Consider the following 25621-nt stretch of genomic DNA (forward strand, 5'->3'; position numbering starts at 1 on the left):
GTGTGGTGGATGACCACTGCCCATTGTGACCTGAGGCTGGTATGAATGAATCGAGTATGCATGTGTATATTTCTCTGTGCCTGTATATACGTGTATGGAACCCCCACTATGTCATGAATTTCCCTGTATCTCAGTACTGTTTCACATTTACCTATTCTGTATTATAGGGTCATAGGTGTGTACTAGGCTAATGGCCCTGGAGCCTTTACAAGCCTAGCCCATAGGATTACCCTAGCATAGTGCCACCCGACCTTAGTCCCCAGTGCCTCTGTCGAGTAGAGCCATTTGAGTGATCCCCGGGGTGAATTTTCTATTTCCCATCCACTCATCAAGATTTCTCTTGAAGAGTGCCAGTGAGGTGTTCTGTTTGACGTGTATGGGAAGTCTATTCCATAGCATGGGCAGTCTCTGGGTTATAAACTTGTCCCTCCAGCACATTCTGTTGATTGTGGTAATGAGGTTGAAGTCTCTGGAGCGTGTGGTGCGGAGGGATTGGGATTTCTTTAGATGTAGCATTTCTAACAGAGCTGGGTCATACATGGCTTTGTAAGTCAAGCAGAGATTGCCTCTAAGTAGGCGATATGAGACAGAGAATACTTGGAGTTTTTTTAGTCTGTCCATATAGGACATGTGTTTAAGGCCTAGGATGCTCTTTGTGAGGTACTTTTGCAGTCTCTCCAGTTGTTGCAGGTGTCTAGTGAGGTACATGCTAAAAGGGGCATTGTAGTCTGATTGGCCTAATGAGGGAATAGTAGAGGAAGACAATGACCTCTTTCTTCCTGGATGCAAAACCCTTAGTAATGAGATGTGCCACAGAAGGACTTTCTGACCACAGTGGCAATGTGGCGGGCAAAAACAGAGGTAGCTGTCAACCTGTGTTCCCCGATCTCTTAGAATGCCTTCTGTGTTCAGTAGACTACCATCGATTCAGGGGATTCATGGGAACTGGGTTTTTCCGAAAGGGGATGATTTCACATTTTTTGGCATTGAGCTTAAAGCCATGGTTCTGACACCAGTCGGTCTCAGTGAGGCCTTTCTCTAGGATGTCAACATCACTTGGGGAGTTAATAACGGCTCCCAACTTGCAATCGTCTGTGAAGTTTGTTAGCCAGAGTCCCTTTGTGTTGGCATAGACTTCTGAGAAGTAGAAACCAAACAGGAGAGGAGCCAGGACCGATCCATGTGGGACACCACTCATGACTTGCAGTTAGCTACTTCCACACTGTGAGCCAGTTTGCAACCCACCTAGTGATATTAGGGGTTGATGCCTATCTTAGTGAGTTTTTCTATGATTCCTGAGTGGGGAATAGTATCAAAGGCCTTGGCCAGATAAAGGTAGGCTGTATGAACCACCTTGCCTTCAACCACAGCGCTGGTGACTGACAAAAAAGTCAACCAAGTTGAGCAGGCATGATGTACCCTTCAGAAAATCAAACTGTGTGGGATCTAGAGTTTGGAGATTCCCTATATCCTGGTTTATTAGGTCAGTGATGATGTGTTCTATAGCTTTGCATATCAGACTTGTTAGGCTAATGAGTCTGTAGTCACTCCTCCTTTGTGGAGAGGGATGACTATAGCAGTGCGCCATTAGGTAGAGACAAAGCCTGAGGCGAGGCTGTGATTGAACAGGGCACACAGGTGAGGTGCCAGTTCACTCTTTAGTTCATGTAGAACAGCCAGGGATATTGTCAGGTCCCATAGAAGCTGTATTCTTGGCCTTGGACAGTGCTGTTTTAACCTGTGCAGCAGTAATACTGGGTGCCTGGCAATCTACTGGTGTTGATTGGTCCTTTGGGGGGGGGGGTAAAGTTGGCACTGAATCTGTCGGCCAGTATATTGGCAATATCTGTTGGCTTGGTATAGGAGGTGCTATTGTGCAGTATCTCGGAGCAAATCTGGGTATTGCCGTGGAGATTCTTCACATAACTGTAGAAGGCCTTGTGTTTGTCTTTACTATCTGCTGCAATGGAATTTTTTTCTTGCTTATGAAATGACAATTTGATATACAGCTGAGAACTAAGTAACAACAGCCATCTTTTTCACATATATTGCTTCAGGATGTATCATAAATGTCACAACATGTCACAGCTCATATGTCATCCATTTTGCATTACGCCTATTTTCACTATTACATTGTCATTTGTTTTTCATCTCTGCTACTGTCTCACCCCCTGCAGTTTGACTACTACTTCACAGCTGTCAAAGTAGCTACTGAATCTCAGCTTATGCCAGCTACTTTGACAGCTGTAACTGGTATGTTATGTGTGGGTGTACAAGCTGTACATATTGCATGTATGTAGTTGTATGCATGGATAGAGGTATGATGGGGTGCAAACTGTGTGTATGTGAGCATCCATATTTACTGTTACAGGCAGGTAGGGCACTTGTGTGCACAGCAGAACTGCTTAGCTGAGTGATTACACTTCATACCTATAATCTTATCATCAGGGAATTGACAAGTATTATGCAATCAGTCTACAGACCATTATAAACATAGCCAATAAATCATATTCAAAAGGTCCCTCCAGCTTCAAGGAGGACAACACAAGGCTGATCAGAGGAAAGTTTGAGTCAGCCCATCCAATTATCTAGGTTTAGCTTGAAGGTGCTACTCTGCTTGATATATAGTACAACTTTGTTCCAGAGGTGGGGGATACATTGAAATATGAACCTGTTATGCTAATATGTATTATTTATAGGTTGAAGATGGTTTAATTACTTTAGCTAGGTGTTTGAGGAAGCATCTGTTCTGTGAAGGAATATTAGGTCAAGGAGGGGTCACATCTTTCATGGCTTGAAAGGATGGGAACAGATCCCTATTGAGGAGCCTATAACTGATTACAGTGAAAATTATCCAATCTATCCATGTGACTGAGTCAAACACATGTCAAAAGGGGCATATATTCCATAATGAGTCTGATGAGATGGGTAAACCTGGCTCTACACAAGATGCCTTTGGAAATTATTTGAGCCAGACAGAAGCCTTTCTGAACTACTGTGGAGACATGATGTTCAAAATATGAAAAACTATCACTACGGTTGCCCAGATCCCTTAACACCATCTCTGACTGGAGAGGTAAGTTACCTCTATGGTATGATGTAAAAATGTTTTATCAAAATGAGTATAGTACATTTTTTCATATTTAAGACCCTTGAGCATATAGATTTTTTTTTTAACATAGTCTTACCTATGTTAGAGCAATTGTCAGTTATCTACAAAGTTAAACATAACTTAGGAATGTTGCCCTGAAGGACTGAAAAAAACTATGCCAAATAGGGGAGGATCTAGCTCTGACCACTGTGGTATAACACTGGTAACCTTTTTGTTTTCAGAAGTGGCATCTGTGACAAACCACATGGCTTCTGTCAAACAACTAGTTACATATCCATTGTAGAACATAAGGAGTTAGTCATATTTACAAGTCTGTCACTAATGCCTGCATGGGGAATAGTGTCAAAGCTCTTTGCCTTGTCCAGATGTGCTGTACATAATGTGTAACTGCTATCAACTGGAAACAGGATCTGTCTTTGACACAGCTGAACTGATTAGAGCCCATGGTCAGCATATTTTTAATATCTAGATTAATGAAATCTCAGATAAGATGTTTGAAGGATATAGTTAACCAAATCAACTGTACTAAGTTGACATTGACACATTAGCATCAACAACATGTCCACAAGCTTCTGTACGTACTCTGAGAATAAATCTCTGAGCAAGCAAAGTTAAAAGCATTTTTTGCAGAGGACAACCCCCCCCCCCTTTGCACTCTCCCAGGTGGGGAGCTTCATCCTCACACTCCCTGCTAATTTATTTAACATTTGTTTACTGGGAAAGTCCAACCGGGACAGAGCCCATTTTCAGCAGAGACCTGGGGAGAAATGCTCCAGCTACATATCTTTGGAATGTGGGTGGAAACCCACGTAAATGCAGGGCGGACATGCAGACTCCACACAGCTGAGACTTAAACTGCTGCTGTAAGGTGACAATGCCAACTGCTGTACCGCTCTGAGATAGCACAGTCCCTGTGAACAGGGCATATTCCCAACCACACAGACTGTTGATATTGAACACCTGTTCACCATCTATGTTGTCAACCAAAGCATATTGACAGTAGAAACTTTGAATTATTTTTCACCAATGCTCTTCTACAGCTTTACATATGAGACTAAGGACAATAAAGGTCTACAGTATCTGAGTTTGAGATACCCTTGTGTAAAAGCATTACAATGGCTGCTTTCAAAGTTTTGGGAATGTAACCAGTGGAGAGGCTCAGAATAATGAGGATTAGCAGGGCTTCAGATAGGCCATATTTGGTATTGATAATCAGGCAACATGGAATGTTATCAGAGCCCATGAAAGAGGTGGTGGTGGTAGCAGCCTTTCAGAGTGCTAAGCAGACTTATTCCATAGTAATTAAAGGAGGTTGCTAGGACTGTGGAACAGCTATAGCTGTGGGTGGAATAAATTTGTCATCTAGCGTATTACCTTCTTCCTTGATTAGAGTGGGCAGTATTATTGAGGACTAGCTATGAACACTGCTGGATGCTAGTTTTTAACTTCCTGATATAGTTAAAATCTGTCGCTATTTTTGGTTTCATTAACTATTTTAAGTTCATATTCAGCTGTAAGCTTCCTGACTGTTCCCTTAAGCTCTTTACTAGTTTGTATGACCTTAAGGCAGGTAGAATGAGATCTCCGATATGCATTATTTTGTTTTCTTCTTACATAACTTGTTTATGTGGGTGTCCTGGTGTGAATGTGCATTACTATGAGTCACAAAAAGGTGCAGAGGCACAACTGAGTACATTGGTGCAGCACAAGTTATGCCACTGCACCAATATCTAAGAATCCCAGCCAAAGCCCAATGTGGAGTGATGGCACCTGAAAAGTGGAAGGTTTGCTTGTTATGTGACCTACTGGGGTGTCCCTACAAAAGATCTTTGGTTCCTTGGAAGTGAATGTCAGTACACTTTGTATTCCTACAATAAAGTGACCTGACCCATCTTAACCCTTTGTATGAAGAATGAGTTCCTAAATTATCTGCATTCTCTAAGTTAGTGGACACCAAAAAGCTCAGACGGCAGCAATGACCATCTATTGAGACATTCTTACATATATTTATTTATATAATTTAGACAAGAAGTCTGTATCAAAGCTGACAATGACCCAGACATCTACGAGGAACATTTTGAATAATGTTTCCAACAAGGCAGTCTGATAAATGTAGGAAAACCTCACTCTTTCAAAGACATCATTCATATTCCAGATATTCATAGGAAAGCCACCGTCAATAAGAATTAATATCAGACTTGAGTGCTCTCATGATGATGTAAAAATGAGGGCAGCCTGGAGGACACAAGCTCAGTTTTAAGCAAAAGCAATATAAAAGTATGTAGAAAGTCAACCTTGATAATGGGAGATGTGCATTATATTCTCACTTTTTGTCCCTATGTTCCAATCATGCTAATAATAAAGTAGCAATGCAGCATATTGTTATTTTCCCTTTGTTTACAGTAAAGCCTAATCCCTTTTCAACAAAACTCTTGGTCAAGAAAAACAAGCTGTTGTCAGCCTGAAGCTACATAAAAAAAAAAATATATAGCTTTTATGCAAATTTTTGCCCCCCCACAATGTAATGTTAGACGCACAGAGTCTGTTTCCCATTCCCAAGTGCTTAAAAACACCTCTGGTAGTGTGGGAACTTCTTTTTTCTGAGACGTTGCAAGGAGACTTTATTTTGTTATGGGACTGTTGGCAGGTCAGTCAGTGATCTCAAAACAGGAATAGCTCATTGCCAGCACTACCTTTTATAAGGTAACAAAAATTATGTTCTGGCGAATTGTTGAGGGCTCTAGTCACTAAATAATGACATTTGAGTTTCAGATTTCATATCCTTCAGAAAATACATGCTGATAAAATCCTGTTATTTTAGCAAGCTGCTACATATATAAGAGCAATATTCAAAACCTGTCATTGACGTTCCACTATTATTTATGCATTTGAAGTATTAAGCTTCTCAGGCAGACTGCATTTATTTTGGGTAATGCATTCAGAAATGAGCTCAAACATAGCTTCTGCCCCTAAAAAAAAGTAATGAAAACCAGAATCTGGAAACTGACTTCACCATCCTGTCACACACAAGATAATGTATTTTGTGACAATACTTGGTACACATCCTAGAAACATGTTGGGCCAAATATTCATCCCAGGGACATGCTGGGGCAAATACTCTGTACAAATCACAAGAACATGCCAGGTCAAATAATCAGTGTACATCAGAGAAACATGATGGGGCAAATATTCAGTGCACAATAAAGGTACATGCCTAGGCAAATACTCAGTACACATCACAGGAAACCATCAAGGCAAACACTCATAGAAACATGCCAAAGAAAATACATATTAGTATACTAGCAAGGCAAAAACAAACAAATAAAAAATAGTATGCATCAAAGGAATCTGCCTGTGAAAATGTTGTATATGTCGTTAACAGCTTACCCAGGCAAAACCTAGGAGGCATCAAAGGAGGTCGATGGGGCACTAATAATAGATCATCACATGACTTTGTCAGGGTAAAGCTCCATAAATTTCAAAAGGCACTGCAGTGCACACAGTTAGACATGGCTTCCACAAATGGTGTATCTCTATCTTTTTGGTGATAAGGCCTTACTGATATAGTGTGACTGAATCAGTGTCCTCCGTGTCTTGGGTACAAAAAACTCTTAATTGCAACTGGTTGTTGCAGGTACACATGAAAAGAGGTTTACAAGTTTTCCAAGACCATCCTGAAATCAATATTGCCTTCCTGAGATAGGAAGGAGAGAGATGGGAAGACTTGCCCTTGTACACTGCTGCAAAATGTAAGGCTGGATGTGGGCACTTCAATATCTATCATTAATAACCGTCAGCGTTGTTCTATGTATCAGACTCTGGATTTAGAAGGTTGAATTCCTATAACAACTTCTAAGTTGCAAGTGTGAACTTGTGGTCAGTACAGCACTGTAGGTAAAAGTGGAAATCATCTCACTTCAACTTTAAAAAGCAATGATGCCCACTGGGCTCACACTGGACATAAATGTGATACTAACAGAAATGGTGTCATTACTGCAGTGGATATGTGACTACTGCAGTCACTGACAGCTGCTATGGTCACCAACAAAGACCTCTGTACTATTATTCCTTTACTTCCACATTTACAACCCTGTGACAGTACCTCTGTTCTGAATGACATCATGGTGTTTCTGTCACAGAAACAGGTTCTTACAGCCTTGTCACACAGTACCATTTACATCAGTGTACTGCCATAGTATGATTCTCACAGCCTCTGTGTTGACTGGTGTAGTCTGCATGTATCCTACCTTACAAAGTATCATAGATTTTGCTTAACTGAAAGATTTTTCTCCCATTTTTAGTGCACATTTCCAGTGACCATTATGAACAGGCAAAGCTATATCAAGAACTCACTGTGACAGTTATTTTTTAAACTGTGAAACTAGTACAGAGGGAACTGAATAAAAGAAATGTACCTACCCTGGATTTGGAATAAAGGGGGGGGGTGTAGCTAGAAGAATGCATGTCAGGGCCATGAATATAAATGAGTATTGCTGCAGTTATTTGATATTAAGGCTGGTCCAAGTCCTGAAAGATCTTCTGTTATATTCCAGGGAAATCGTTGGAACACCTGCTGTATATGGGGCTTCCAAAATAACTCCTCAGAGATTAAACTACTGTGACAAAGACCAATGGTATTATATTGTACTATCAAAGAAAGTGACCTCTTCACTAACACCGTGGCCATGAGAATTATAGGGTAGCCTTAAACAATACTCTTTTCTTCACTGGAACGTTGTGAAATTGAATCATATCAGATTATCTAATTAGGAAACAAGTTACCTTTCTGTGAACGTGCAGAAAGAGACCTCTCCTTTTTCCAGGCACCACACTAGTGTAAATGAAACCTGTATTTGAACACTGAAGGGGAATAAATACAATTCTGTCAGAAAAGAATTCAGCTAGTATGTTTAAAGTTCCTTACCAATACTGGCTCTGAGAAGAGCTATCCTTAACAGACTTTTGTTTTTAAATTAATGCCAACTAAATTGAAAACAGGTAGGCTGTCACTATGCAGATGTGAAACAGCAGCTAGCTCCCAGTAACCAAGTGATGCACTTAAGTGTACTCTCTGTAAGACGAAGGGTAATTGAAGCAGCTAAGAGCTGCAGCAGGCAACAATTCTACCACACACATTCCAAATCACAGAGTGCTGCATGCACTGTGAACTGACACCTTGATTCCACAACATCTATATAGTTAATCACAAAATCACCAGTAAAAATTAGGACCAGGTACAGTGACACCTTTTCACTGTTTCTGCTTGCAGAGCTGTTAGGAAACAATGAACAAAAGTTCCACCGTACACTGCTTTCAAAAGCCAGGAACTTCTTTCCATGGGCACTTGACTAAGGGTGCCCCAGAATTTGGCGCAGAGTATTAAAGGCTATGCTGCATTTACAGAGTCATGATGTAACTGCTAAAAATCATATATCTGATGGCTGACTAAAGATGGGGTTCAACTGTTGTGTGACACGGATGAAAGTAGTTCTGCGGCTGAGCTCTTTCAGCTTTGCAGCTCCCACATAGGTGCAGGTGGAGCGCACACCTCCTAGAATATCGCGGATAGTTTCGTCCACATCTCCCTTAAATTCTACCTCCACTGTTTTTCCTTCAGATGCCCTGTTAAAGACACAAAATGTTTCTTGTTACTTGGCAGTAAGAAATGGCAAGCATGTCCATAATTTATCAACACCCTCTTTGACAATATAGTTCCATTTCTCATGTTTTGTTTCATCATAAAACAATATTTTTCTAAATTAGAATTCATCATAGCTTCTTCCTTTGCTAAGCTTTCAAACCTTGATTTCCTAATATTTGTTCACAGAAGTATAATATAATAAACCAGAAATCCTCTACTTCTGACATGTACCAATCAGATAAGCTAGATTCACAGTAACATCAAAAATCTTATTCATTCAGAAAAACTATTTATGTGTTTGTTTTATTAATTGGGTAGATGGGCTGGTTTGAAACCCTTTCCAATCATGACCTCAGCCAAGAAGTCAGTAATATCGGTTGGCATAATGGTTAAGGTGTTTATCTTAGAGAAACAAGGTACAGGGTTTGATTCTCACATGGGGTAATTGGCTTGGTTTAAAATGGCCCACAAGGGCAGTTTGCCTAGTACTAATCTATGAACCTATATTATATAATATTAGAAGATACTACAGATAATATACACAGTATTTTCACTCTGAATGCATACATGTGAATAGGTCCTACAATGTATTACTGTTAATGAGCTGCGGTTGAACAGATATGTAGAAATATTAGCAATGCACACCTAAAAAAGTATATAAATTCAAAAAATATGCACAGCATATTGCTGTACACATGCAATATAAACATGTAATAGCACACACAATTTACAGAGTGTGAATGGCATCAAAGTGAAATGAAGTATGACCTTGAGTGCCCCCCCCACACAAAAACCTACTTATTCATAAATCTGTAATCTAAGCAAAAAGTTACACATGCTGTTCAATCCTTCAGTTGTTATCACAAATTAATGACTGAGATAGTAATGAACCAAGGGCCAACAAAAGACAATTCACTTAAGCAGACAGACATCTAACAAGCGTTAGGTCTGTTCTCAAAATGTGGTACATTTGTATAAGGGTACTAAACTGTAACAGTACCTCTTAGACTGTTGCAGCATTCTTGACATTTGGACTTCTACACAAAGACATCTGTCATACTTCAACCCATATTTTGAAGGTATCAGGTGCCTTGTGTGTAGGGAAAGTACAACTGTGTAAGTAAACTTACCACAACAGTAGACGTTTAAATGATCACTGCTGCAGTAGCCTTAGTATACAGGCTATATCCTACTAAAGATGGAACAGCCAACCAATGTCCAAAGCTTCAGGGTACCTTCCACGTACCCAAACCATCAGATTGAGCTGAGCTAACTAAAATGTCAAGTTTGGATGCCAAACCCTCCAGACTTTCATGTTAAAAGACAGAGGATGACTAATGTCCCGACTAAAACAATACTAAGAAAGCAAAAATAAAGGTCCTCAATCTGGTAACAAAAACACAGAAAAATAAGGGCGATGGAGTGAGCGGCTACTGCAGCAGTGCTCATTTGAACATCTACCGTTACGATAAGGTTACTTACACAACTGTATTATGTTCATCATATTGATCACTGTTATAGTAGACTTAGCTGTACAGGTATATTACCATAGCTTAGACTAAGCGGAGAAGGAAGAATGAGGGTCCAGGAGAACTTGAAGAATGTTCTCAAGAAAGCCTGTTCTAGACATGGAAGAGGAATGTAGTTTATGGTGCTTTGTAAGAGTGTGCATAAAGGACCAAGTTGCTGCTTCTAGAAACAGTACCTTTTGACACACACTGTCCTATTTTTACTACCGTCACAGGAAATGAGCAACTTGATCAGATTTCCTGAAATATTTTGTTCTGTCAAGATTTTGTGGACATCCAACACATGCATTATCCTTTCTCCCTCATTTTTCAATTCTGGAATGAAGGCAGGGAGATGGATAGCTTGGCTCAAAGTAAACTTGGATGCCACTTTAGGCATGAATGAAGGATTGGTTCTTAGGAAACCCTCTTTGTGGAAAATGAGATAAGGTCGATCAACCACTGTTTCCTATGAGGCTTAGTATGCAACACCTCTTTCAAAAATCTTGTCATATGAGACTGCACTGAAAGAGGGGGATTCATGAGCAGACATGCTGAAATGGCTGACAAATGAAACCTCAATGGAGGACAAACACAGGTCAGAGGACTACAATTTACACAAATACAGAACCTTAGAAACACAGGACCTGAATGGGTGCTACTTCCTTTCTTGGCAGCAACTAAAAAATCTTTTCCATTTGCTAATGTACTATTTTCTAGTAGTCAGTTTGTCTTGCCTCTGTTAATACTTTCAGCATGTCCTCATGAAAAAAGGTATAAAAATTCTGTCATCCAGGCAGTTGTTTGGGATTAGGATGTATCAAACAACCCTTGTCTTGTGTGAGTAATTACAGTCTGTGAGGAATTTTGTGGTAATTGACATTGGCCATTTCCAAAAGAATGGAGAATCACTGTTCCCTGGCCAATAAAGGGATTACCACAATGATCTTTGGAGAGTCCTTCTGAATCTTCAAATTTACCCTGGTTATTTGTGGAAAGGGTGGAAAAGCATAAAGGAACATTCATATCCAAGGAAAAGAAAAAAAAAAAAATCTGTCTTCCAGGGCTTTCTGCATTGGGACCTGTAGTAGAATTTTGCCAATGAATGCTATGAGTGGAGGCAAAAAGATCTGTTTGAGGCATTTTCCCCAGCTGGACCCATTCCTGGAAAACCTCCTGATTCAATTTCCATTCATGAAGGTCTGTCCTGGTCCTGCTAAAGTACAGTTGTGTACCTACCATAAATGTAGATGTTCGAGTGTATTCACTGTTGCAGTCATTACACTTGGGTTATCCTGCTGGTAGGCTACCCGCAGTCGGCCAGAGTTCCAAAGTCTAGGTCCGGCGTCGGTTGCTGTCGCCTCTTCCCTGACATCAGTGCGCCAGGGGTATAAAAGATGCAACCAACGCCATTTTCTTCAGTTTTTCTTGCCCCAGATGTCAGGTGCCCCCAGATAGGAAGGCTGAAAAGAATAAATTATGCCAAAAAGCATGCATGTACTAATATAAACATTTCTTTCATCTATAATCAAATACACCATATAGGTTGTATAGAGTTGAGAAGTACAGAAAAGTCCCAGCAATGAAACGGGGGATGGTGGGTGGGTAACCTGGACTGCAACAGTGAATACACTTGAACATCTACATTTATGTTAGGTACACAACTGTACTATGTTCATCGTGTTTCACTGTTGCAGTCATTACACTTGGGTTGAATCCCAAAGCTGAGGTGGGGCGGCTGGGTCTAAATAGGATTAGGAGAGGCTACCAGGCCCTGCAGAACTGCAGTGGCAAAGCCTGCTCTGGATTTAGAGTAGAGAGGTAAGTGGTAGTGCTTGGTGAAAGTGTGTACTGAACTCCAGGTTGCAGCTTCTAAAATGTCTTTGGCTGGTACTCCTCTGAGAAAGGCTGCTGCTCTGATAGAATGTGGCCTAATGCCCTTAGGCACTGATTTGCTATGTTGTGCATAACAGAAGTGAATGCAGTGTCCTATCCATTTTGAAATTGTCTGCTTTATGATAGGCTTTCCTTGTGATCCTGCAGCATAAGCTACAAACAGTTGCTCAGTTTTTCTGAAATCTTTTGTTTTGTCCAAGTAGAATCGTAGCTGTATGTGTATGTCCAAAGCATGCAGAAGTCTCTCCCCTTTATTCTGGGGGTTTGGGCAGAAAGTTGGTAAATGAATGGTTTGGTTAAGAGCCACATTGGAAACCACCTTTGGCATGAATGTTGGGTTTGTCCTAAGAGAAACCCTGTCCTGGTGAAAAATGATGAAAGGTTCCACAGCCATTAATGCCTGTAACTCTGAGACTCTTCTTGCTGAAGTTATTGCTAGGAGCAGAGCAGTTTTCCATGATAAGAATTTTATATCAGCTCTGCTGGCTGGTTCAAAAGGAGGCAGTGTGTGCTTTTCTAAAACAAAATTGAGATCCCAAGTTGGTATTGGTGCTCTCCTTGGGGGTCTTATGTTTTTTGCCCCTCTGAGGTACTGTCTTAGTAGAGGATGTGAAAAAAGAGGAGGTTCCGTATTGTAATGAGCTGAAATGGCAGAGGCATGGATCTTAATTGATGAGAAGGATAGGCCTTTGTCCAGCATCTCAGTTAGGTATTGTAAAATCTAAGGTATATTTGGAACAAGTGGTTCAAACCCTTGTGCCTGGTTCCAAGCACAGAATCTCTTCCATTTTTCTGCATAAGATTTCCTAGTGCTGGGCCTCCTGGCTTCTAAAATGACATCCATAACAGCTTTAGAGAGAGGCACAGTCTGAGTGGCTACATTATCTGCCATGCTGCCAGATTTAAGATTCTGAGTTGACTGTGCAGAATCTGATTGTTTTGTTGAGTCAGAAGATGAGGAATTGGAGGTGAAGGCCAGGCTGGGCCTTGAGACAAGCTCTTTAGGATTGGGTACCAGTGCTGGCGTGGCCAGTTTGGGGCAATCAGGATTATTTTTGGCTTCTCTTGTCTGACTTTTAGGAGCACCTTGGTAAGAAGAGGCAGTGGAGGGAAGGCATAAATGGTCAGGGTTTTCCAGCTGAATGATAGAGCATCCACTTTCCATCCTTGAGAGTGATAAGTCCTTGTGCAGAATTTCTGTAGTTCCAGTTGTGAGGGGAGGCAAAAAGATCTATGTCTAGGCATCTCCATTTCCTTGTTATCATGCTGAACACCTGTGGATTTAGTTTCCATTCATGAGGATCCATGAGACTTCTGCTTAGTTCGTCTGCCAGTGTATTTTTTTGTTCCTGGTAGGAATTGTGCCTGTAGATGTACTTGATAGGTCAGTGCTGTGTTCCACAAAGTCATGGCTTGCCTGCAGAGGGGGTAGGAATGTGTGCCCCCTTGCTTGTTTATGTACCACATAACTGTGGTATTGTCTGTCTTTATTAATAGTTGTCCTGGATGTAGTAGGTCCTTGAAAGCTGTCAGGGCATTCTGTACAGCTAGCATCTCTTTTTGATTGCTGTGAAGATGCATTTGTTCCTTGGGCCACGTGCCCTGAATACATTTTCCTGCCATATGTGCCCCCCAGGCATAATCCGATGCATCCGTTGTTATTGTCTGCCTGGCTGTGGGTAAGATGAAAGGCTGTCCCTTGTTGTGGTGACAGGCCTGGGACCACCATCGAAACTCCTGTTGTAGGCAGGGAAATAAAGTTATAATTGTTTCCAGGCTGTGGCAATGTTGAGTCCAAACACTTTTTTAGATACCACTGTAGTTTCCTCATATGCAGTCTTGCATATGGAATTAGTAGAATGCAGGACGCCATGAAGCCCATGGCCTGCAGAATTTTTCTTGCAGGGAGCTGGGTCTTTGTTGCCATCATTTGAAAGTAATGAGTCAGTTGCCTTTGTTTGTCTGGCTTGAGATAAGCCATCTGGGCAGTTGTATTTAAGCTTGCACCCAGGAATATTATCTCTTGAGAGGCACTAGTTTTGATTTCTTTTCGTTTAGTGTGTACCCTAGGCAAATTAGTAATCTTTTTACAAACGCCAAATGCTTTAGAAGAATGTCCTTGCTCTCTGCTTGAATAAGGCAGTCGTCCAAGTAGGGATATATTTGAATTCCTTTTTGTCTGCAAAATGCAATTACTGGTGCCAGGCATTTTGTGAAGACCCTGGGCGCAGTAGATAAGCCAAAGGGCAGAGCAGAGAATTGGTAATGCATCGAGCCAGCTATGAATTGAGGTATCTTCTGCAAGATTGTCTGATTGGGACATACAGGTATGCCTCCTTGAGGTCCAAAGTAACTAGCCAAGCCTTCTTGCCCAGCATGGGCAGAAGTTGCTGTAGTGTTAACATTTTGAATTTTGGAACATCCAGGAAAGTATTTAGGATTGACAAGTCCAGTATTGGTCTCCAGGCTTTGTCCTTTCTGGGTACTAGGAAAAGTCTTGAGTAAAATCCTTGTCCTTGTTCTTGCTGTGGTATTCTTTGAATAGCTCCCATGTCCATGAGAGCAGCAATTTGTGTTTGTGCCTCTGCCCACTGGTTTTGTGGTAGGTCCGGCATACCTTTTGAGTTTGGAAGGGTGTGAAAGTGGAACCTGTAACCCTGAGAAACAATATTCAGTATACATTTGTCCTGGGTGATTATGTGCCAGTTTTTTGAGAAAAGTGCTAGCTTTCCCCCCTAGGGGTGCTGCCAAAAGGTAAGTGCTTTGCATTTGTAGGGGGAAGGGTGTGATTTGTCTTCTCCTCCTTTGGGGGCTGAAGCACCCTATTGTTTAGGTCTGTACAAGCCTTGGGGCTGAGATCTGCCTCTTGGGCATCTGTATCTGCCTCTTTGTAGCTTGTCTGACAACAGAAAGGACCAATTTTTTGAAGGCCAGTTTCTGCTAAACCTAGGTGGTTGAACCTGTAAGAAATCCTTTACTGTCTGCATTGATTTTGCTTTATCCTCCATTTTCTTTAACACCTCTTCTGCCTTAACACCAAACAAAGTATCATGCTGTAGTGGAGCATCCAATAATTTTACTTTAACATGTTCAGGTAAACTTTGATGTTTCAACCAAGCATGCCTTCGAATGACAGAGCCTGTAACTGCGGCTCTACAAGAAGCCTCTAATGAATCAAAACCACATTGTAGAGTATGCTTTCCCACTTGTTCAGCTGCATACAATAAATCCTGCATTTCCTTACTGTCAGGACTTTCTGAGTTTGTAACCATTTTCTGTTTTAACAAGGACATGAGGTACTGTTGATATTTAAGCATGTGAAACTGGCAATTTAAAGACCTTACAGCTAAAGTAGCAAAAGTGTAAACTTTTTTCCTCCATCTATCCAGAGCTCTGGAATCCCTATCCGAGGGGACAGGATTTTTAGCAGTGGAAGCCTTAACCCCTTTAGGACCCTGAGAAATAGTGTCTGGGTCTGCAGCAGGTTTTTTGTAAAGAAATTTATGAGAGTCAGGGACCCTGTAGTACATGTCTGGCTTTACTGGTGCAGGGGGTGAAGAATCAGGAGACAGACTGGATTCAGATAAAACATCATCAACAATATCAAGCACAGGGGGAATAGCCAGGGGCCTGTGCTGAGGCAATAAAAGAAAGTCTCTGAGCCTTTTCTTGGATTCTGAGTAATCCTGGCTCTCCCAATGGAAATGTTCCCTCATGGTGTGCAGGGTTTCCCCAAAAGAATAATCCTCAGGTGGAGAGGCTGAAGGTATAGACTCTTCTGCATCAGAGTCCTCATAGGGAGGGAGAGAATATCCCTGATCAGAAGAGGAATCAGAGGAAATAGAAACCTGGTCAGAGGAATCATAGTCAGTGTCTTGCCTAGGCCTTTTGTCAGGAGGGGGATGGGAACCCCTGATTACAGTAATTAAGTCTTCAGCCATTTTAAGCATCTGTTTCTTTGGCATGGATGACTGTCCAGGAGAATGCTGTACTTGTTTCCTTGTCTTTAATGGTGTTTTTGACTTTGCCTTGGCTGCTGTAGTGGACTTAATAGTAAGCTGTGAAGGTCTGAAAACACCCTCAGAAGCCGATGCCTGCTCGGTGGCTCTGGACCCGTCTGAGGGAATAGTTTCCGCAGGCCTTGGTGTCTCCACGTGGCTGTTGGATACGGCCTGTGGTTCTGAGGTAGCGGGTGTCAGGGGCTGCGAAAGCACCTCACTGAGAACCAGCGACTGGCCTAGAAGAGGCTTCGTCGTCGGTTTAGGACCTCGGATGCCTGTCCTTTTCTTTGTCTTTGTGGGTTTTTTTATAAATTCCGGTCATCGGTTGTTCCGACGGCATTATGTAGTTAAACCTTCGGCCAAAATAATGTAAAGCAAAATCAAACCAACGTTTAATAGTGCGTTTGTTGAATCTAGCACAAAACCGACAACTAGTACGTCGTGGTCAGGGCCTAGGCAAGGAATACAGTAAGAGTGAAAGTCCTTATGAGGTATTTGCTTCCCACAAGAAATACAATTATTAACTTTTACTGACATCGGTCTGGAGCAAGAAAAAGTTTCCCCAATGGGGTACTTAGCTTTATTGAAGACTTTGGTTCTGAAACTCAATTTCGAAATTATCAGGAGTCGGCCGACCGGCACTTGCGAACTGCTTTTGCTTTGGGCACCACGCGGCAAGAAAGACTGAAGAAAATGGCGTCTGTTGCATCTTTTATACCCCTGGTGCACTGACGTCAGGGAAGAGGTGACAGCAACCAACGCCGGACCTAGACTTTGGAAGTCTGGCCAACTGCGGGTAGCCTGCCAGCAGGATAACCCAAGTGTAATGACTGCAATAGTGAAACACGATGAACATCCCTGTCTGCCACACAATTTTATTATGACAGTTTGTAAGATGCATGGTTAGTAGGATTTGCTGAAAAACTATATCTTAGACTATCGTGGGCAGTCTACACAGAGGGCAAGATCCTTGCTTACTTATGTACCACGTCACTGTGTTGCTGTCTGTAAACACTTGTAGAAGTCCTGGTCACCATAAATGACTGAGAGAGTTTTGAGTGCAAATATCTCTTTTTATGTTTGCATGTTTTGTTTTGTCTTTTCTGTTTAAAAGACCCTGCACTTTTATCCCTATAAATGATGATCCCCAAGACAAGTCTGAAGTATCTGTAGTGACAGATTGTGCTGGTGTCTGGAAAGGAGAACAGCAGACCTGGAGTGTTTCAGAAATGTGTTGCCTCCAACAAAACATCTCCCTTTTTACAAACCTCAAAATTAGACTCTTGAGTGTCAGGGAATGTTGATGCAGAGGCCATAAAGATTTCAGGAACCACTGAATTTTTTTCTCATGTAAAGTCCAATAGAATCATAAAAGCCATGACACACACAATCCGAGAAAGTCCCTGGTTGAGACAATAGTCTAAGTGGAAAAACGCAGGAATAGATGTAAATACAAATCTACATTTGCCTGTAAAAGAAAAACTCTTTGAACTGTGTTCAGGGGACACCCCAGGGAAACAATCCTGTGAGAAGTCGTCAGACAATACTTTTGTATGTTCTCCATGAACTATATTTGGTGTAGAAGATCCCTAACCCAGGTGAGGATTCCTAATGTTTAGACTAAGACTCTGCAAATATAAACAAGTTGCCTCAATAAGGAAATACATGAATACTTTGCAGTCTGCAGTATGCTATCACAAGAACTACATACTTTGTGAATATCCTTGGAGCAGTGGATTAGACCAAACTTTTAGTTATGTACTCACCATAACTTCAGATGTTTGGGATCCATCTCGCCTACATTCTGACTGATGGGTTCGGAGCCGATCCCTCGGCTCCGACTCGGCACGCTTATGCCAAAGAGCGAAGTCTCTTATTGGCTGAGCTTACTATATCCCAGGATGCATCACTACCAGTCCCCCAGATCTAGTTTGTCCGCATACATGCACGCACTGCTTATATAACATCGTCAGATGAAACAAGATAAAACAGTAGAACTCAAAACCGTTCAATCTCTTCTGATCTCCAAGGCAGGCGGAAGGAGGGTGGGTATTAGGAATGTAGGCGAGATGGATCCCAAACATCTGAAGTTATGGTGAGTACATAACTAAAAGATGTTATGTGATCCTATCTCGCCTACATTCTGACTGATGGGACAGCGTCCCTAGCACCTGAATCCTGGGTGGCTCACTGGAAAACACTCCTGAGTACCGTGGAACCAAATGATGCTCGCCTTTAGATGCCACATCCAATTTATAGTGGGAAATGAAAGTGTGCGGGTTGGACCAAGTAGCCGCAGCACAAATCTCAGAAATAGCGAGCTTGGAATGAAAGGCAATAGAAGTAGCCATAGCTCTGGTAGAGTGAGCTTTGATAGATGTTGTAAGTTGCTTATTTGAAGAGGAATAAGCCTGAGTTATACAATCTCTAATCCATTTGGAGATAGTAGCTTTTGTGATGGTTTTACCCAATTTATTGTCTGAAAAGGACACAAACAACTGGTCTGATTTACTAATTTGCTGAGTCCTGTCTAGATAGAAGCGCAATTGCCTGTGAACATCCAATTTATGGAGAGTGTACTCTGCTTCGTTGGAGAATTTTGGAAAGAAAACTGGTAGCTCTAGAGATTGTTGGAGACAGAGATTAGAACAAACCTTTGGGACAAAAGATGGGTTAGGCCTAAGTGATACTCTATCCTTGTGAAAAATCAAGTACGGTGGTTTGATAGATAGGGCTTGAAGCTCTGAAACTCTTCTTGCAGAGGTAATTGCAACTAAGAAGGCAGTTTTCCAAGACAGATATTTTAACTCACATGTAGCAGCCGGTTCGAAAGGGGAAGATGTTAAGGCACGAAGCACCAAATCAAGATCCCACGGAGGCGCAGGATGAAAAACTGGGGGTCTTAACAGCCCCGCACCTTTAATGAAAGTTTTGCATAATCTGCTGCTCATCAACGGTGGATCAATGGATTCGTGAAATTCAGAGATAGCTGCCAGTTGGACTTTAATAGTAGATACTGAAGATCCTTGATTAAACAAGGATGTTAAAAATTTCAAAACCTCTGGAATCGGAGCAGTGATAGGGTCTAAGCCCCTGAGTTGAGCCCAGATAGCAAACCTCTTCCACTTACTGAGGTACAATTTCTTAGTGGTGGGTTTGTGGGCCGAAGATAAAATGTGAATAACTTCCGGGTCTAAGGTGTGATTTCTGACTAAAGTCGGAAGTGGAGGAGCCAAGCTGTCAACTTCAAAGTGCGAAGGGACTGGTGTTGTCATCCCGACTGATGAATTAGCAGATCCGGAGTTAGATCCAAAACCCAAGGATCGTCCACCGCATGTTTCTTCAGGTAGGGAAACCATACCTGACGAGGCCAGTGCGGAGCAATTAGTATCATTGTGGACCCCAATTGAGAAGCTTTCTGAATGACTTTGGGGAGAAGTGGAACCGGAGGAAATGCATAAATTAGCCCTGTTGGCCAAGGTTGTGCTAGAGCATCCATAACTGCCTCCCCCTGATGTGGAGTCAAGGAGAAGAACCTTTTGCACTTTGTGTTTTGTGGTGTTGCAAACAGGTCGCAGCACGGCGTCCCCCATCTTCTGAAAACCTGAGCTGCTACTGTTTCGTTCAGGGACCACTCGTGAGGAGAGAGAATTGTCCTGCTTAATCTGTCTGCCAATATATTGGATTTCCCTGGAATGTGGGTCGCTACCAAGAAACGGTTGGTAGCTACGGCCCATTCCCACACCCTCATGGCCTCTCTGCAAAGGGGTAAGATCTGGTCCCTCCTTGTTTGTTTAGATACCAGACCACCGACATGTTGTCTGTATGGATAGCGATAATGCCTTGAGGGAGAAACTTGTGGAGGGCCTGCAGGGACAGAAGTACAGCCCTCATCTCCAATACATTGATGTGGAGAAAGGTTTCGTCTGGAAGCCAGGAACCCTGAACTAACCTGCCCAGACAATGCCCCCACCCTGTCTGGGAGGCATCCGTCGTCAGGGTGGCCACCGGAGGGGGGATAACAAAAGGTCTTCCCTGATTCAGATTGGACGGCTGAAGCCACCAGCGGAGGTCCCGTTTGCACGCTTCTGCAATCATAATGGGGTGATTGAGGGGGAGATTCTGAAAGGACCATTGAGTCGATAACAGCCACTGAAGAATCCTCATGTGCAATCTTGCCAGAGGAACTAGGAGAACCGTGGCAGACATCGAACCTAAAAGTTGCAGGACCATCCTGGCTGGGGCTTTGGATCTTGAAAGCAGGGCTTGAACTTGACCTTGTAAAGTTTGAATCCTTTCTGTAGGAAGAAAGACGCATCAATTTTGAGTCTATCTCTGTTCCTATGAACCTTATGCGCTGAGAGGGCAGCAAGACAGACTTTGACCAATTGAATGTAATTCCCAGGGTAGCACCCAGGGAAATGGTGGCTTTGAGATTGTCCATTAGTAGATGCCTGGTGGTGGCAGTCAGGAGCCAGTCGTCCAGATAGGGAAACACTTGGAATCCAAGACTCCTCAGGTGAGCAGTCACTACTGCCAAACACTTGGTGAACACCCTGGGGGCTGTGGTGAGACCAAAGGGCAGTGCACAAAATTGGAAATGACTGTCTCCCAGGCTGAAGCGCAGATACTTCCTGGACGCCCGATGTATCGGTATGTGATAATAGGCGTCCTTGAAATCTATGGAGCACATCCAAACATCCTTCTCCAACAATGGGAGAATGGATTGTAACGTGACCATTCGGAATTTGGATTTCGTGACGGATTGGTTTAGTCTGCTGAGATCCAATATTGGTCTCAGGTCCCCTGTCTTTTTTGGCACTAAAAAGAACCTTGAGTAATTTCCGGATCCGATCTGGTCTGTGGGGACCGGTTGGATGACTCCTTTTTCTAGCAGCTTTGACGCTTCCGCGGCTGCAATTTCCCTTTGACTGGGTGGTGGGTCCGGGATCTTTTTGGAAGGTGGGGTGAGTGTGTGAAGGGAATGGTGTAACCTCCGGCAATAATCCGAAGCACCCATCTGTCCTGAGTGATAGATTCCCAGGCTTTTAGGTGCTTGGCAAAACGGCACCCGACTGGCTCCGGAGCAGCACAGCCGGGCAATCCCTCATGAAGTGTGGGAGGCTGAAGAGCCACGAAAGGACTCGCGGTCTCCAGAATTGCGGGGCCCTCTGCCGCCCCTGGGACGGCGTCTCCCAGAAAAATTTCCCCGTCCTCTGCCTCTGGAAGGGGAATCTTCCTGCTGTTGAGGAAAAAACTTACGTGATTTGCGGAACCACATCTTTCCTCCTCCTTTAGCCTTGGGATAAGGCCGAAAGGGAGTGGAATAACGTGCACCTACGGCAGATAAAGTTTTTCCCTCTTGCTCACAGCGGGTAAGAGTGTCTTTAACCTTAGGTCCAAACAAAGAGGACCCATCAAAGGGAGCGTCGTGGAAGGAAGCCTTGAACGCCTCCGCAAAATGACACAACGGAGCCAGGCTTGTCTCCGAGAGCCACGCCTGTGCCTGCCGCTCTACCCGCCCCTTCGGCCGCATAGGAAATGAGCCTCATGGACGAGTTAGAAATTGAAGTAAGGATAGCCAACTGAGAGCTAACCGACTGGGCTAGCTGCTCAGGTAGGTTACCCGAGAGGGAATCTGACAGCTCCTTGACCAGATCCCTCTGTAGCCTGGTAAAATGTGCCAAATAATTCAGGGACCTTAAAGTAAAGGCCGCTGAAGTCAGGGTGCGCTTCCCTGCGGTCCATGCTCCTAGACTCCTTATTAGGAGGATGGACGGACGTTGAAGCCTCTGCCACGCCCTGTTGTGTAGCAGATGCCACCACCATGGCATCTACAGCCACGCCTTTAGTCAGGAACTCCTTCTCGGGTGGGGCAGACAAAAATTTGTTAGGACGAGAAGGGACTGGTTCCACGGTATCTGGATGTTCCCATGTACTCCGACAAACCAAATCCAGGAGCTCGTCGAAGGGCGGAGACACCCAGGAGGCGGAGGGCTGAGCCCCAAAGGCCTTGAGAAGCACTGACTCATCAGCAGAGGGGGGTTTGGATATCCAGCCGCCTCGTTGTTTGAGGATCTCTAAAATGTCTGCAAATGAGACATCATCCGAGGACGACTTTGGGGACCCCTCTGCATCATCAAGATCAGTGTCCGATGTAAGAGGCTCGGGGGAGTCCACGTGCTTCCTCTTGCACGATCTCTTCCTTGGGGCTCCTCTGAAGACAACTCGAAGAACCCTCAGGAGGAGGGAACCCCACTGCGGGTAACCTCAGGCCCCGCGCCCCCGCTGCCTAAGGACACGGGAACTGCCAAAGACCCAGCCTCCACCCCGAGGCAAGGTGCCGGCAAAGCCGGAGAGATGGTCAAGAAGACTTGGCCAAGGCACTCCTCATAGCTCTGAAAGCCGGACCCCAGAATCCTGGGAGTGTCCGGTCCCCGGAGCCATGATAGCAGACGGAAGTCCCGCAGCCGAGCACCGAGAGGGAGGCTCGGAACCGACAGCATAGGTCCCAAACGTCACCCCGGGTCCAGCCGAAGAAGTCCGTGTGCCAAACTCGGACCAAGGCCGGGTTGGAGTAAGGGTCGGAGCCGACCCTAAGACCACCACCGGCTCCAACAGCACCTGCTCGACGGAGCCAAGCGGTCGGAGGAGGAATGGCAATGACATGGGCATGGGCTGTCGGCTCAAGCCAACTGGGTCGGAGCCGAAACAAATTTTGAAAGACTGGGGACTGGAACAGTCTTTGGAGCACCCTGTCTATGTCCGAATCTGACATCCTCGATGACCTAGAGGATACTGAACGGGTTCGAGATGGCCTCTCCAACGGCCCCAAGGGGCTAGGGGACCGGCTCCGAGGCGACTCGATGACTATCGGCGCCGAAGGAATACCCAAACTAGTTTCCATCGGTGCCGAGGAGGACTTAGGCACCGAGGAGGAAGTGTCTGAGCGGACAACCTTCATCGGCTCCGAGACCAGTGGAGCCGACGAAGGTGACCCGCCTCGATGCCCCAGCCATCGGCTCCGAAGCCAGAGGAGTCGAGACTGGTGGCATCGAGGCAGACCGTTCCGCCCTCGGCTCCGAAGGAGAAGCCTGCCTATGTCTTTTGGCGGTCGGATCCGACGGACTGGTCGGAGCCGACGCCCTTTTCTTTTTAGCAGGAGAAGGAGAGGATGCTAAAGCTTCTTCAAAAGAGGGTTTTATAAGGCCTTTTAATATAAGCTTATTTTTCCTCTCTTGGAGGACCCTCGAGGAAAAAGCGTGACACACGCTGCAGGACTCCTGCAAATGTTTGGCACCCAAACAATATACACACAGAGAATGGTCATCCGTGATAGACATCTTAAAGTTACATTTAGTGCACTTTTTGAAGCCCGAAGGCCTAGGTGTTTGAGACATTATAAGCAAAAAATAAGTACTTTCTCACAGACAAACTTATTTTAAGTCAAGATTAACTTGCCGTTCACACAAAACCAAATTGAGCAACAGTCAACCACCGTATAAGGAAACAAAGAATAATAAACCTTAAGGTTGTTTTAAAAGGGAATTAACCAGTAGGAAGGCCCTATGGACCGAGGGGGCCTGTAACCAGAACAAGTATCAATCACACACAAATTTTCCACAGAAAAATTGTCAAACACACACACAACAACAGAGTAGCCGTTAAAACAGCTTTTTGTTTAGAAATTAGCAAATTCCTGACAGAAAGTTAGTGAAAAAACCCACTACTTAGCTCAGCCAGCTCGAGACCACGTCTTCGCTAGTTAGCGGCAAACAAGATCTGGGGGACTGGTAGTGGTGCATCCTGGGATATAGTAAGCTCAGCCAATAAGAGACTTTGCTCTTTGGCATAAGCGTGCCGAGTCGGAGCCGAGGGATCGACTCCGAACCCATCAGTCAGAATGTAGGCGAGATAGGATCACATAACATCTGGAAATGCAGACAATTGATAATGTGTTTCAGACACAGAAAACCTTAAGAAATGTCTGAAATCTGGATCTATAGGAGCATGATTATATGCATCTTTAAGGTTACCAGAAAACTCAAATGGGGAACAAGTTGAGGAAAGATAACATTCTGAACTTAGGCACTATCACAAACAGGTTGAGAAAGGAAAAATCAAGAAATGGTCTCCAAAAATCTTTCTTTGGAAACATAAAAATTCTTGATTAAGTTATGATACACAATCAGAACTGCCTGGTGACTGCAAAAAAAAAAAAAAAAGCAATTAGAGATAAAACTACTGGAATTGGGATCTCTAGAAAAAGGAAGGACAAACTACATAGGGAAAAAAGGGAATTGTGGGAACATTATATGCAGAGCAGGAACGAGGTTTAAGAGGCAGGATTTGAATGAGACATGTAATGCTTAACTGACAATGAATGGAAGGTTTATAAGTGATGTATGTTTGCAACTACAATTGCTTCAAGGATGTCTGATTTAAACTGTTTGCAACTTGAGTGGTATTTTGTATGTTTTTTTATTTATATAAATGTAAGACTGTCTGTCACATGTGAAAATGTAATCAAGATGTTTGGGGAAAAAATCTTCTAACTAAGGAGGGACGACTGCTTCTATCACTCCCCAAGAGAGCAGACACTGAATGACTGGAGGGAAAACAGGTGTTTTGTCTGTTGGATGTTGAAGAATCCCTTAAAGAAGGGAGACAGTCCCACTGCCATCTGTAACCACAACATATGATTTTTCTCTGTTGCCAAAGAGAGAAAAGGAGGTTTCCACATCCTAGAAGGATTAAGGGTTAGCCAAGGTGGGAGTGGGGAATGGAGTTTTGCATATAGTCATTCAGGCTTCTTATACGTCCTTTGTTCTGCTGGGTTCCTATTTTCTTTTTGGACCAACATTTCCTTACCAGCAGCATGCTAGGTCTATCTATCGGATTAGGGTTGTAGGGGTAGCATTTAATCCCCTGGCAAACTTGGAGAAGGAAAAGTGAAAAATCTGAGAGATCCCTTGAATCAGCTTACCTCTCTCTCCACACTTTTTAAGGACCTTCTGCAGCAGATAGCACAAAAACTAATTCTCTACCCAAGGCAGAATCCAAAATTTCATTTTTGGCAACTTCTGACAGGTTTTGAGACAATAAAATCACCTCATAATCGTTCCAGTGGCAGCAGCCCTGAAAGTAGCACATGCAGAACCATAAGGACATTTCAATTAGTTAGTACCATTTGAGACACATTAGCAATCAAATTACACAAAGCAGATTACTCTTCAGAAGAGGAGACAGATACTGTAATATTCCTCCTATTCTTAAAGGAGGCAAACATCATTTTTAAACATATGAGCTTGACAGTTCAGAATTCTAAAAACAAGTGTTTCCGAAGAATACACTTTTGCCCCCAAATCAATCAAAGGCTTTGTCAGAAGGGCAGGGATTGGTATTAACCAATTGTTTAGCAGCAGCAGGGTTCACTAAATTAATAGCTGTTAGGTCTGATCTG

At 43.3% G+C, this 25621-nt stretch overlaps 1 protein-coding gene across 1 annotated transcript in view; it reads right to left on the reverse strand.

Moving 5' to 3' along the window:
- Window positions 1–1858: 1858 nt before the first annotated feature.
- Window positions 1859–25621, reverse strand: part of GMPR2 (guanosine monophosphate reductase 2) — a 415612-nt gene continuing 391849 nt past the window's right edge. The window contains exon 9 of the mRNA XM_044058110.1: window positions 1859–8734. Coding sequence (XP_043914045.1) covers window positions 8539–8734 — 196 coding nt within the window. The 3' untranslated portion in view covers window positions 1859–8538. The remainder of the gene's footprint in view (window positions 8735–25621) is intronic.

Source organism: Protopterus annectens, chromosome 16.part0 (genome assembly GCF_019279795.1).
Source record: "Protopterus annectens isolate FY-2018-M chromosome 16.part0, PAN1.0, whole genome shotgun sequence".
Lineage (NCBI taxonomy): Eukaryota > Metazoa > Chordata > Ceratodontiformes > Protopteridae > Protopterus > Protopterus annectens.